Source organism: Solanum pennellii, chromosome 12 (genome assembly GCF_001406875.1).
Source record: "Solanum pennellii chromosome 12, SPENNV200".
Taxonomy (NCBI): domain Eukaryota; kingdom Viridiplantae; phylum Streptophyta; class Magnoliopsida; order Solanales; family Solanaceae; genus Solanum; species Solanum pennellii.
The window spans coordinates 59,734,044-59,747,452 of NC_028648.1; the positions used below are offsets into that span (position 1 = coordinate 59,734,044).

Consider the following 13,409-nt stretch of genomic DNA (forward strand, 5'->3'; position numbering starts at 1 on the left):
GTTGCAATTGAGTTGATAAGAGAATATTTAGTAAATGTATTGCTTCAATTGAGTTTTTGAAGCTCTTTGAGTTTGATTTGGGTACTGAATTAAAATGACAGGTGATGAGAAGCCGCAGAAATAATAATTTTCTGCCAGTTTTTTTCCAGAAAAAGAGACCTCATGAGGTCTCTATTTTGCATTAATTTTTCAGATATTTCATCATAGAGACCTCATGAGGTCTCTTTTTTGCATTAATTTTTCCAGATATTTCATATTAGAGACCTCATGAGGTCTCTATTTACCATTTTCTATTTTATAAATGCAGAAGAGAGACCTNTCGTGAGGTCTCCAAATATAAATGCAGAAAAGAGACCTCATGAGGTCTCTACTTTAAAATAATATAAAATTAAATTAAATAATATCTTAGCGACCTAATGAGGTCTCTTAATTAAAATATAAAATTAAATAATATTATAAAATTGTGACCTCATGAGGTCTCTATATAAAAAATATAAAATTAAATTAAATAATACAATAGTGACCTCGTGAGGTCTCCTTTTTGTAAAAAATCAGATTATTTGTTGGTGACCTCGTGAGGTCTCCGTTTGGCGACCTCATGAGGTGTCTGTAAAAAAGTGACCTGCATTTTACTGACCTAGCTTTGAGGTCTCTTTTTAGGTCTCTTTTTTCCGAAAAGAGACCTCGTGAGGTCTCTTTTCTAGGTCTCTTTTTGGCCTTTTTTTAGTAGTGATTGTTGTTAATATGTGTCTAAAGAATCTTACTGATTCCAACAAACTTTGCAGAAACACGAAGTTACCAAGTTTAATGAACCAGTGAAGAACAAAAGAATAGAAGAACTGAAATTAATTCACAAATCGAAAGTTTTGTAAAACACATACCAGAACCTAGAAAGTTTTTAATAGGAAAAAGATCAAGTCCACTGAATTCACAGTGTCCCCTTAAGGAAATTATTCCCCTCTAGTATCCGAGGTTTGATTTGGAATATGACCTCCCAGGGTAAAATGATCTTAATCACCAGAGTATAGATACCAAAAACTCCGGTGTCAGCGAACCACTCAACGGCAGTAAAGTACACTTAGAATACTAGATTTAGTAGTTGAAGAAGAAGTCCATAAATTCTTTTTAAAATGAGAGGAAATCCCTCAATTTATAGAAAACAAAGGATAGTGCGAAAAGGTTCTTATTGTGCCTTACCGGAAAGGTCACAAACCTTTGGAAGAGTCACAATCTTTCAGAAAGGTCGTCATCTTTCATAAAAGTCACAACTTTCCATAAAAGTCACAACTTTTCATAAAAATTGCAACTTTTCATAAAAGTCACAACTTTTCATCAAAGTCGCAACATTTCATAAAAGTCACAACTATTCATAAAAGTCGCAACTCTTCATTTTCCATTCACACCTTTTTAAAAACCAACAGCACCATCTTATGAGTTCTTGTTGAACAAAAAAGGGTGGTGTTATATTAAAATTAAAACCAAACAGACATTGATTACGTTCAAACGAAGACCACTTCTTCTGCTAGTACCTTTTTCCACTAAAAAAAACTGATAATAAGGATGACGTAGAACACCTGATAGAATCAGTGTAAGTGCATGGCATTTCAATATTTTAAAATCCAGGGCACTTAATTTTATTTTTTTTTTGAGATTGGTAACTGTATTCAGGGCACTTAATTTACCACTAAATATCCTGAGACTATATAATTGCAGGAGAAAGGCTTTTATCGCTCTATCTGTTGCTATGCTTGCTTTGACATCTCGTGGATTTGGTAAGATTTCCTTGACCACTACACTAAATTATGCATACCTTAGAATTCTGTAACAAGCTCTTCGCATTTTCCTAATAAATATGCTCTTGTACCGTCTTTTCAGTATTCTCAATGTTCGGCATGCAGGACTGTGTCTACATGTGCGTTTATGTTGAGCGTCACAACATAATTGTGTCTCGTCTTTCTTTCCATTAAATCGTTTCCCACGTACTTCATTTTGTAGGAACATTTCCATTGCTATTTCACTAATCTATTGAGAGTTCATGATGTCACTTCTCAGATTAGGCAAATCTTTGTCTTAGGCATTCAGCTTCTCCTGAAAATAGGATAAAACAGAGTTAACTGCTGCTTCCTGATGCCTTCTTTTGGTATCAGTATTACTAAAATCCTGCGTAAGAACCTTTCAAATTGTGCTGATTTCTGATCAAAAGTATTGTGCAATACTTGTAGCATCTCAGCTTCCAAGTGCATCATTGACGAATGGACCGTGTCCATCTCAGCTTAACATCAAAATGTATAATTCAATAAACTACATTTTTGCCCGCTATTTTAAAAACAAAGTCGGAAGAAACTCCTTTGTTTGAGGGTAAAAAATTAAATAATGGAAAAACAAAAAAGATCATGTGCCTTTTTTTTGTATTTTTTAGAACTAGTTTCTGGGCATGTGTGTTCAATTTGAATTTTTATAGATATGTTAGAATGATCAACATGATATCATAACATATATGTAAACAACAGGTAATGAATAATATAACCAAAAAAACAAATGAAGGTCATACTTTGATGTTTCAAATTAATTCTTTTTAAGCAGCCTACTATACCTTTTGAACTTTGGTTATTAGTTTGCAAGCTTTCTTTTCAATAAAGTCACAAATGGCTAATACGAATACAAAATTAGTACATAATATTCCGAGTTCTTATCGACTCTTTCTCCCATATCCTATCAAAATTCAAGAGTCTTCTTCATCTACTTAAACTATGGAATAAAAATGATAACCTTGTTAGGGGGTTCTGAAATAAAAAGCTGAATTTATATAGTAAGAAATGAAGGAATACTATAAGATATCTTTGTAAGACCCCCAAAATGAGTTAAGGTGTTTAGATCCTCACATGAGTCTAAAAATGATTAAAAATGTTAAATATGTGTTTTACAGTATGCATGATTGATTTGAAGTCATTTGGAAGTCAAACGTCCAAGACGTTCGACAGTTAGCCCTTGAGACGTGCATGTGTATCTTGGTGTGTCTTGACATGTTTTACGTGTTTGTTTTGGTTGAAACTGATATGGAAGGTCCCTAACATGTTAATAAATGTATTAATGTTGGAAACGTCTGGGTAAGACTCCCCAAGGATCCGCAAAGGCCCTCAAGGAGGACCTAAAGTCTTCCTAGACATTGCCTTGGCAGTGCCTACCTACACCTGGCAAAGGACGGCCAGTAGGTGTGGTGATGCCCCGTCGATGGGTGGGAGTTCCATACTTAGGCTGGGAAACAAAGCAACCAATTCCAAGCCTCAGACCTAAACGACGGCCAGCAGAACGGCCCGTCGATGGGCCTGCGGGGCTTAGGTTGCTCCGTGAATGCAACCAGCAACTCCACCAGTGCGCTCACACTGTTTCATTAAAGGGTGAATGTTAAATTCACGCCACGTCCTGACCTGACCCTAGGAGGTTATTTAATGGGATTTTGGGTATATTAAGTTGGTTATTAAGATCAAAACCCCATTCCCAATTCAATTGTCAAAACTAGACTTCCCTCCCAAACAAAAACCTTTCTAGAAACCTCCATTGGAGATGAAGCTCAAGAACAGCTTGTAGATTGAATTAGGATGGTTTGTTCATCAAGTTTTCATGGTTTTCTTCTATAATAAGGTATTGTGATCCTTCATCCTTAATCAACCTTTTTTCTAAGGAGTTCCTTCCAATGTTTTCAAAGAGAAAACTATGATCAAACTTCATATCTTTCAATCTAGCCATGGGTTCCTTCTCAAAACGATTTCAAAAGTATGATTATGATGATTTGATGATTAGCTACTGTTTTTCATGTTGAATTCAATCCAGTTTCATGATGAACCTATGATCCCTCCCAAGCTCGATTTGGCCTATAATGTAGTATCTTGTGATCTTGATGCTAGAATGATTGTCATGAGATTCAATTATGATAAATTGATTTAGATAAAGATGTAAATTTATGATGATTTATGTATAGTTGATCCAATGCGGATCTTGGTTTGAATATTTGAATGATATTGACCTATGTTCTTCTATCTTCTATGGATTGGCAATGTAGAGTACTTGATGTGATCTCGATTCCAGGGTTAATTGAAGCATGATTTCCTTTATGTAAGATGTATTTAGCTACTACCCTATAATTGTATTGTTGATTAAAAAGGAGTATTGATCTTTAATGATCAAATCAAGGGAGATTTGGTAAGATTGCTCTATTCCTCTACTTTTCTATAGAATTGTTAGATGATTGGCCTTGTATGGCATTGTGTTGTATGGTCCACTTATGGTGGCGGTTCTTACTTCTTGTCAATCTATATATGTGTTGATTATATGGTCTTGAATCCAAATTGATGATATATGAATGGGTGGTTATGATGATCACATTATGTGAAGCTTATCCGTAGTTTCTATTTTAGTCTATGATATAGGTTGTGTTGTTAATGTTGTGAGTATGTGGGCGTCTATATTAGGTGTGGTCCATATGCTGACAATGATGAAGTATAAATGGTGAATGACCCCTTACCCATGTACCCCTATATGCATGTGTAATCAGGTAATGTTAGGAGTCTTGAATGCAAGTGTTGAAGTTATCTTGTCTCCTACTCTAGTATGTGTTGTGTGGTATATGCTTGGGTGTGCATTGTGGTCCTAACAGGGTGGATGCCTCAATATGTAGTTGGTAGCCATTATGATCATGTTGGCCAATGTACATACAACTCATGCATGCTTACGAGTAGTATAGGTTCATGGTGTCTAATGAAAGGTTATTCTCATATGCACTAATGTCTACTACTATGCATGTAAAGTATATGTCCATGAAGTATGTCATGTATCCCTTAACTAGGATTACTTGATGTACTAGTATGGGCGTACTAGTATGGACAAAACTAAATTCCATGATTAGCACCCATGGTCTTAGTAAATTGAATTAAATGAACTAAAAAATCGACGATGTCATTTATTTATATTCGGATATGCACTATAATATTAGTAACTTGGTCTTTACACCTTTGTAATGAATCTTGATTATTTTAAAGTAACATGCGTATGATTATATGGGCACTAATTCAAAATTTAGAAGAAAAAAATCTAAAAATTAGAATACTGCAAAATAAAAGGAAAGACATTAGAAAATCTAAATGCTCGATGGATCAGGGTAAAAGTAAGAAGAACTTAAACACAACATGACAATATAAGTTAAATTCATCGGATTAATATTAAAATGTTCCTCCCATGCCGCTTGGTTTTTCATCTTGTAACTTTTACGTGTTTGCTTTTTTTATACTTCGAACCCACTCAACAAAAAATATAGATCCGCCACTGAACCTTTCGCCCACCCTAACAAAACTGTCGTATAACTTGCCGGAGTATAAAAGCTCTCAACTATGTGGATCTACTAGTCTATGCTAAAAAGCACTAAGGAATAATTAGTATGACCCTTTCTACCTACGTTAGCTACATGGTTTATGGAGACTTGAGTTATCTAAACTCATCTCCGTATATGTACTCAATACTACTCCCAAAAATATACTCAGTTATATGTTCAAAAACGTATTTTGAGATTATTACTCAAAAGTCTTTCTCTTAAAAAAGATGTTACTCAAAACTCTATTGGAAATCTCAGTTTCCTACTCTTTTAAATGTGAAAACATATACTCTCAGGTATACTTAATTTCCATATATCATGAAATTGAACTCGACGCTATTCTTTCTCAACTAAAGTACTCAAGTCTTAAAATAATTTTAGAAAAAAATTGTAAAGGACTTTTCATAATAAAGTTCATGCCAAATTATGAACGTGAACGACTCACATAAATGTTTTCAATAACCATAACTAGAACTCAATACTCGAGACACAAAATCTCAAAACTCAAGAACTTTAATGGTAATACTCGTTTCAAAAATGCTCGATTCAGAGGGTTCATGCGGATTTATGGGCATGGACTACTCAACCCGATGACTCAAAGATACTTCTAATCTCAAGACTACTCAACTTATAGGGTTCATGCGAAATTATGGGCATGAACTACTCAACTCAAAGACTTCATGGATAACAAATCTGACAGGCCATACTCTACATTATAGAATTGATGGAATCGACAAAATTCCATTCTGAGACTTGAAACTCCAAAAGACAGCGAAAACCTTTTTTCTTTAAAGCAACATTAGCCTTTTAAACTCAAATTTTACCAAATTCTCAACTTAAAACTCAAAGTTCGAAACCAATTTTCAAAACCCAAACACAAAATACGCGGGGTCAATAACGGGAGGGCAAAATGGTAAATTCAAGAAATATTCAAAAAAAATGACCGACCAGGTCATTACCAAAGTTGAGGGGTATATCAAATCATTTTCTCCTTATTTTTGAAATAGATTCTTTTCCTAATAGCCATTTTTATTGGAACATGTATATCCTATATCGATTCAAAAAAGATTAAGAAATACAAATATTCTCTATTTTATTAGAATTGTTTTTTGTGGTTATCGAAATGAAATTAGCAATGCGGTTATTGATCTATATTATTAGCTAAAATGTAAATGTTGTTATTCTATTTTAATATGTAAAAGAGATTAAAAAGAACAAAATGTTATTTTCTACTAATGTATTAATTCAAGAAATTTTAAAGGAAAATAAACAAGAATAAAATTCTATAAAAGTAATAGTTTTATTAGAAATAATAAAGAGCAACTTACATAAATAACTACTTATAGGGTTAAGGAATACCAATAGCTATAATTATGTTATTTGCAATAAATGACTACAATTTATATCATTTTTTTTTTGTATCTTTGTATTGTTTTTTGTATTTTTTTATTTATTCATTAATACATCTTTAAGTACAACAAACTAAATAAGGAATTGACTCTAAAAATAACTCACTATCATTTCATTAAATCATACAATGAGCAACTTCCCATAATTAACTTAATAACTAAAAACATACTTATTTAAAGACATATCAGATCATATTCTTTATGTCAATAAAAATTGTGATATATCATACTCAATTTTCTTGTTGTCTCCATATTTCTTATTCTGGCATCGTAAAGGCATTAATAATTTTTTTTCCATTAATTCAAGTAATTGTTGTGAGTAAACTGTTGAATTTGTGAATGAAGGTTAAGTATTTCGATTTTGAATAGGTGAACTACTTGACAATAGATACACTAGTTGTTAAATAAAAAATGAATACATCAATATAGAATACAATTACTACATTGTTGTTAAACACAAAAATGAATACGTTGGATACAACTATACTTGTATTCTCTAATCAACTTTTTACCTTCGATTTAGTACTTATATATACGTAGATATAATTGTATTCGTAATCAACTTTTTAACTTGTGCTTATATAACAATACAAGTATCTATGTATATAAATATGGATACATTATACAAACGTGCAAAAAAAGATACAATTTGTGGGTATCAAACTGTTTAAGTACGAATATACTAGACAAACGAGCAAAAAAATACAACTTTTGAGTATCAAACTGTATAAGTACGAGATAAATATGCAATTAAAAGATACCTGACGGATACAAAAATACAAAAATCGTTATTGCAGTGATGTAAAGTGTCTTGAATTTGAATGAATTTGGGGGGAAACAGAAAATATGTAATGTATGAATATTGATGAATTTTTTTTTTGATGATGGTAAACATGAAAAAAAATCACAAATGTGCCTTCCATAATTTATTAGGCATTCAATTATAATTACTTTTCTATTTAATATTTATTTGTTACATTATATATATAAAATATTTATTTGTATAAAATTAACTTTACTATTTTAAGTCTAATTATATCCATATAACATTAAAAAAAACATAGCTATTTTTCTTAAATATATATAGATGTTTGTCATATTATGAAGTTATTCCAACAAAATATGGTCAAAAAGAAAAGAAATAGTACATTTATTATGAAAATGACATTATTAGATTAAATTATTGACAATAAAAACATCTTTAGACCAAAGTATTAACTTATGACTAACTGATTTTATTAATTATATCTCTTTTATAGTCGTACTTCATTAAATGCAGAAAGTGTTAGAGATTGGATCACAATAAATTATAGGAAAATTGTCAAATTCAACTCATCATCAGTTACTTTATATTTATTTTATTTAGCTAAAATAAAATTACAGATAATTGTAACAATAGTGTTATTTAATACTTTGTATTGATGATTTTGCTATAAAAAGGTATTCCATTTCCACCTTTTACACAAAACTCTTCAAAATCATCTATTCCCAGATCTTTGTAAGTAGTATTAGAATGAGTAGTAGGCAACGCAAAAAAGTTTTTTTCCGAGGAAATTATAATTAATATACTGAATGGTCTGCCTTTGAAATCGCTAGCAAGGTGTTCAAGCGTATCAAAGAACTGGCGAAAGTACATTGCTGAAATTTACCGTTCTCGTCTCCAATGGCCCAAACCCTACCTATTTGGCTTCTTTTGTGTAGAGAAACGTTTGCGAAGCCGTTTCTTTTTCTCATCCAAGGAATCACCACTGTTAATTGGTAATAGTTTGGATGAGTCTGTCGATTTTATCGGTGAAAGAGTTTACATTGTTGCCTCTTCTAATGGTTTTCTCCTCTGCAATAAGCTTAGAAGTAGACAAAGGGTTTATTATGTCTATAATCCTGCCACAAGGCAGCGTTTTGATCTCCCAAGAACTCAAATCTCTATGAAGGATCCATATGTTGGATTAATAGTAAAAGAGACCGATGAGTCTGTCTCATTTACTATAGTTCGTTATGAAGTAACTTCTCCAGTAAGTAGGATTAAGTTCCGGTTTCAGTATAGTTTAACAATTGAAAGTTACTCTTCAGAGACTAAAGAGTGGACTGCTAATTCGTTAATTGAGGATGTACCTTTTCCATTGTACCCTTCTAGGGATGAGATTTCGTCATCCTCGGCCGGTGTATTAGATGGAGTATTCTTTTGGCTAGATAATTATGGACAATGGATGACTGTTTATGATAGTGTAAACAAGGATTTTCGGGCTTTGGAATTGCCTGAACGGAGGACGGTGATCTATCCTGGTTATTGTTGCCTTGGATTATCAGGCGGGAAAATCTGTTTAGCATCGACTGGTTGGACAACCATCACTTGTTGGCAACTCAACAATTTTCCAAGTCGAGATGCAGTATGGGTTAGGAAGTATGCTGTAAATGTTGCATCTGTAGTTGAGAAATGTGAACAAGATTTTGGACTCGGAGGAGGTAGTTCTCTTGATAGGGAGCTTCGGAACATGATTTTTCATCCAGCTCTTTCGCACATGTTGTATTTGCAAATAAGAAGCATGGTTATTTCATATGATTTGGAAACAAATACTGCTGAATTTGTTTATGATTTTGGAGAAGCTTGGCGGAAGACAATACACTACAAATTGTTTTCCTATGAGTGGCCTCAATGGCCGCGTCTCCAGTAGGCTATCGACAGGTATTACATATTTGTTGTACAAAACAAATAGTTTTCCAATTTAAATGCCTCTTTCTCTTCCAATATAACTGAATTATTTTATTTTTCTGTGTTTCAGTGTTTGAAGGAGACGTTCTTCGTTGACGATCGAATCCATTGATTGGTGCTGCTGTTATCTTTGGAATATTTTAAATTTCTGGCTTGGTGCTTTTAGTTTTAATAGATTTCTGCTTAAGTTGTTGTGCTTGTGGACAAGTAATTCAATAGATTTTACTTAGAGTAATTTGATCAGGCATGGTATTTAATAAGCTAGCCAGTAATTAAATACATTTTGCTTCTGCTTGGGGATGTACTGATGTCTTTTTTATATTTATAGACTTTTGAATTCTCTATATATTTTCTTTTCTCGTACATAGATTTTGTTTATGCCTGGAAAAGTCCAAAAACATCTCTAATGTTCCCTGAAAATCTCTGAGAATTAGAAAATTGGAACGTAATTCCCCAACCCAAATGAAGTTAGATTATGCAATCACTATAATAAAAGTTTTCATTACCCTAAGGATTTACGCGGGGATATAATATAGTAAAATCCCCATGTAATTTGATTACATGCGAATTTTCTCGCAAAATTAAATTCGATGGAAAAGCCTTCGTAGATAACTCTTACCAGCAAATTTATACAAGCTCGAGGTAATTTACCTGGGGAATTTGTAAAATCCTCAGGTGTTTTACTTGCGGATTTATCCGCACTAACCATAAAAAAAGTCTTGCAATTTTTTTAACAAAATTACGTATAAAAACAAAATTTCTTGCTGATTTTCGTAAAAATATTTCCCAAGGGAGATCCCCAAGTAAATTCATAGGAGTTTGGAGGTGAAATTTTTTAAAACAGAAGGAAAATAATTTCTTGCGAATATACATGAAAGTATTGCTCAAGATATTATCCTATCAAAAGAAACCCACAAGAACCAACCAAAAACACAATTCACCTTATATCACTTTCATTCAACAAAAACCGATTTCATAATTCCTATGAAAAGAAACTCGCAAGATCAATACTTTATGATTCTTAAATAGGCAAAAACACAATACAACTCAAAATTCCATTTTGAAATTTGAAACTCCAAAGAGAAAAAGGACAAATATAACCTTGAAGAATCGTAAATGACATACAAATATCATTCGTCATACTTTTCGTTCATTATTACCCCTGCATTCCAACAAGCAGTGCACATTTACCTCTCACTATAACGGAAAACTTATTTGGTACACGTGACACAATCCTACGGAGGAACCTGGTTTGACCAATTAATTAAACCCATATTTTAAATTCCACTTAACCCACCCGTATAACCCATCCATAAACCTAAAAAATCCCCAATTCCTCACACCTGAACTCACACAAACAAACCAAATAACCAAAAAATTTCTCATTTCTCCTTTATCTCGACATACCAAGTTCATCATCAATTCATTATTATTTTCGTTGATTCTTCGTCTTCCGATCGATTCTTCGTAAATGTTCTTCTTTTTTTAGTTAGTTATTTATCGATTATGCGACAATCAGAGAGATCAAGAAAAATATTAGGCGACCAACTATTTCAATTCAGCTAAACCTAAACCCAAAATGTATAATTTTTTCTACAATTGATAACCTTAACCATACAACACATGATCAGTGGTAAACGAGAATGAACTTGTTTTGGCTACGAAAACAACCAAAAAAATGCATATTAACAAAAAAAGTGAATATTTGATTTCGTTGAAAAATAAAGAGAATTAGGGGAAGGGATTTGGGGAAAATTAGGGGAAGGGATTAAGGGGAAGAGTGAGAGCTGACCATTGTGCGTGAAAAGAGGTTTGAATTGATGTCGAAGATGGCTACGTGCAAATTGCAATGTGTAGATGATCTTGGAAGAAAGATTAATGAAGAGAAAGGGATTTAAGACATATTACAATAAGCATTAACATGAATCACATAAACCAGGTTGTACATCTGGAAGTAAATCAAACTCAATGTTAAGATAGATTTTACAACTACAAGTCATGTATATTAGAGAGAAAAGGATTTTTCTGAAGGGTTTTTAGATAGGTTATTTTTGTGGGTACTGGATGTATTGAGTGGGTTAAATGGGTAATGGACGCGTATTTGAATTTCGGGTTAATTATTTGGTCAAATCGGGTTGAGCCGTAGGATTCCCACCCGTACCAAATAAGTCTTCCGTTATAGTGAGGGGTAAACGTGCACTTTTTTTGGACGACAGGGCACTAATGAAGAAAAAGTATGATGATGGGTATCTGTATATCATATATGATAATTCGAGGGAATATTTGTCATTTTTTCCCAACTTTAAAAGACAAGACATCAGAAACCTTTTTATTTAACAACATTAGCCTTTTAAAATAAAATCTTACCAAATACTCAACATTGAACTCAAAGTTTGAAACACCCTTTTCAAAACTCAAACAGAAAATACTCAGGGTTGATAACGGGAGGGGCAAAACAGTAAATTAACGAAACATTCCAAAAATGGCCAACCAGATCATTACAAAACTTGAGGGGTATATCAGACTCTTTTCTCTTTAATTTTAAATATATTTTTTCTTAATAACAATTTGTATTGGACACATGTTTATTCTATATCATTCGAAAAGATTAAGAAGTACAAACATTTTTTGTTTTATTAAAAATAATTTGTTGTTATCGAGATGAAATTAGTAATGGGGTTACGCATCTACATTAATACCTAAAATGTACATGCTGGTATTCTATTTTAATTGATAAATGAGATTAAAAAGTGAAAATCGTTATTTTCTACTTATATATTAGTTAAAGTTATTTTAAAAGAAAATAAACAAGAATAAGATTCTTTAAAAGTAATATATTTATTAGAAATAATATATGTTCAAAAAGAAAAAAAAATAATACATTTAGTACGAAAAGAGAATTTTGACACATAAAATAACAATAGGGACATTTTTTTTTAACCAAACTATGGTAGGGGCATTATTAGACCAAATTATTGACGGCATGGACATCTTTAGAGCAAAGTATTTAATTATGATATTTATGTTAAATTCACATACTTCAAAGGTTTTTATTTGACCCTTTATAACTAATATTAGAGAATTGTAGGGACTAACTGATTTTATAAAATATTTCTCATATGTAGTCATAATTTATTAAATGCAGAAATGTTAGAGATTGGATCACATTAAATCATTGATACGCAAATTGTCATATTTAAGTAATTATCAGTTACTTTGTAGTTTAGTCACTTTATTGAATGCAGAAATGCTAGAGATTAGATCTAATTTTTCATTTATAAGAAAATTGTGATATTCAAGTAATTTTCATTTACTAGCGTTGCTATTTAAAGGTGTTTCATTTCCACCTTTTACACAAAACTCTTAACAATCATCTATCCTTAGATCCTTGATTGACTATTTTTGTTTTTTGTATAGAAGTTGCAAGTAGTATTAGAATGAGTAGTAGGCAACGCAAATTGTTTCTCACATGCTACTCAATACATGCAGGCGAAAAGGTTTTCTTCCATAATGATTGTTAGAGTTAAAAAGTTTTCGCAACTGTCGTTTTTCACGATCAGAGCCTACACCTCTAATGTGGACGACACTCGAGAATCATTGCTGGTCCCCAAGAGAACCCTCATCTTCTCTGACTACAAGTAGAAAATTAATTCAAGCATACAAAGCTTAAAACAAAATCAAACTTATTGAGACTCAAATACAAATCTTTAACTCAAATGAATAACTATGAATAAAAATAATATATCCAACTGTCACGACCCAAAACCGAGCCGCGACTGGCACCCACACTTACCCTCCTATGTGAGCGAACCAACCAATCTAAACCCTAACATTTCAATTTAATATCAACAGAAAGTAATGCGGAAGACTTAAACTCATTAATAAAAACCAATTCAATAACTTCTAAAATTCAACATCTATTATT

General features: G+C 32.2%; 1 protein-coding gene across 1 annotated transcript; it reads left to right on the forward strand.

Moving 5' to 3' along the window:
- Positions 1-1,560: 1,560 nt before the first annotated feature.
- LOC107006442 lies at positions 1,561-9,446 on the forward strand. The gene is made up of 3 exons (XM_015204996.1): positions 1,561-1,565; positions 1,714-1,772; positions 8,299-9,446. The coding sequence occupies exons 1-3, from the start codon at positions 1,561-1,563 to the stop codon at positions 9,444-9,446; spliced, it is 1,212 nt and encodes a 403-aa protein (XP_015060482.1).
- Positions 9,447-13,409: the final 3,963 nt, after the last annotated feature.

Coding starts and splice junctions, on each gene's coding strand:
- LOC107006442 (XM_015204996.1), top strand. Junction 1,773..8,298: donor TTTGACATCTCGTGGATTTG/GTAAGATTTCCT, acceptor AATGAGTAGTAG/GCAACGCAAAAAAGTTTTTT.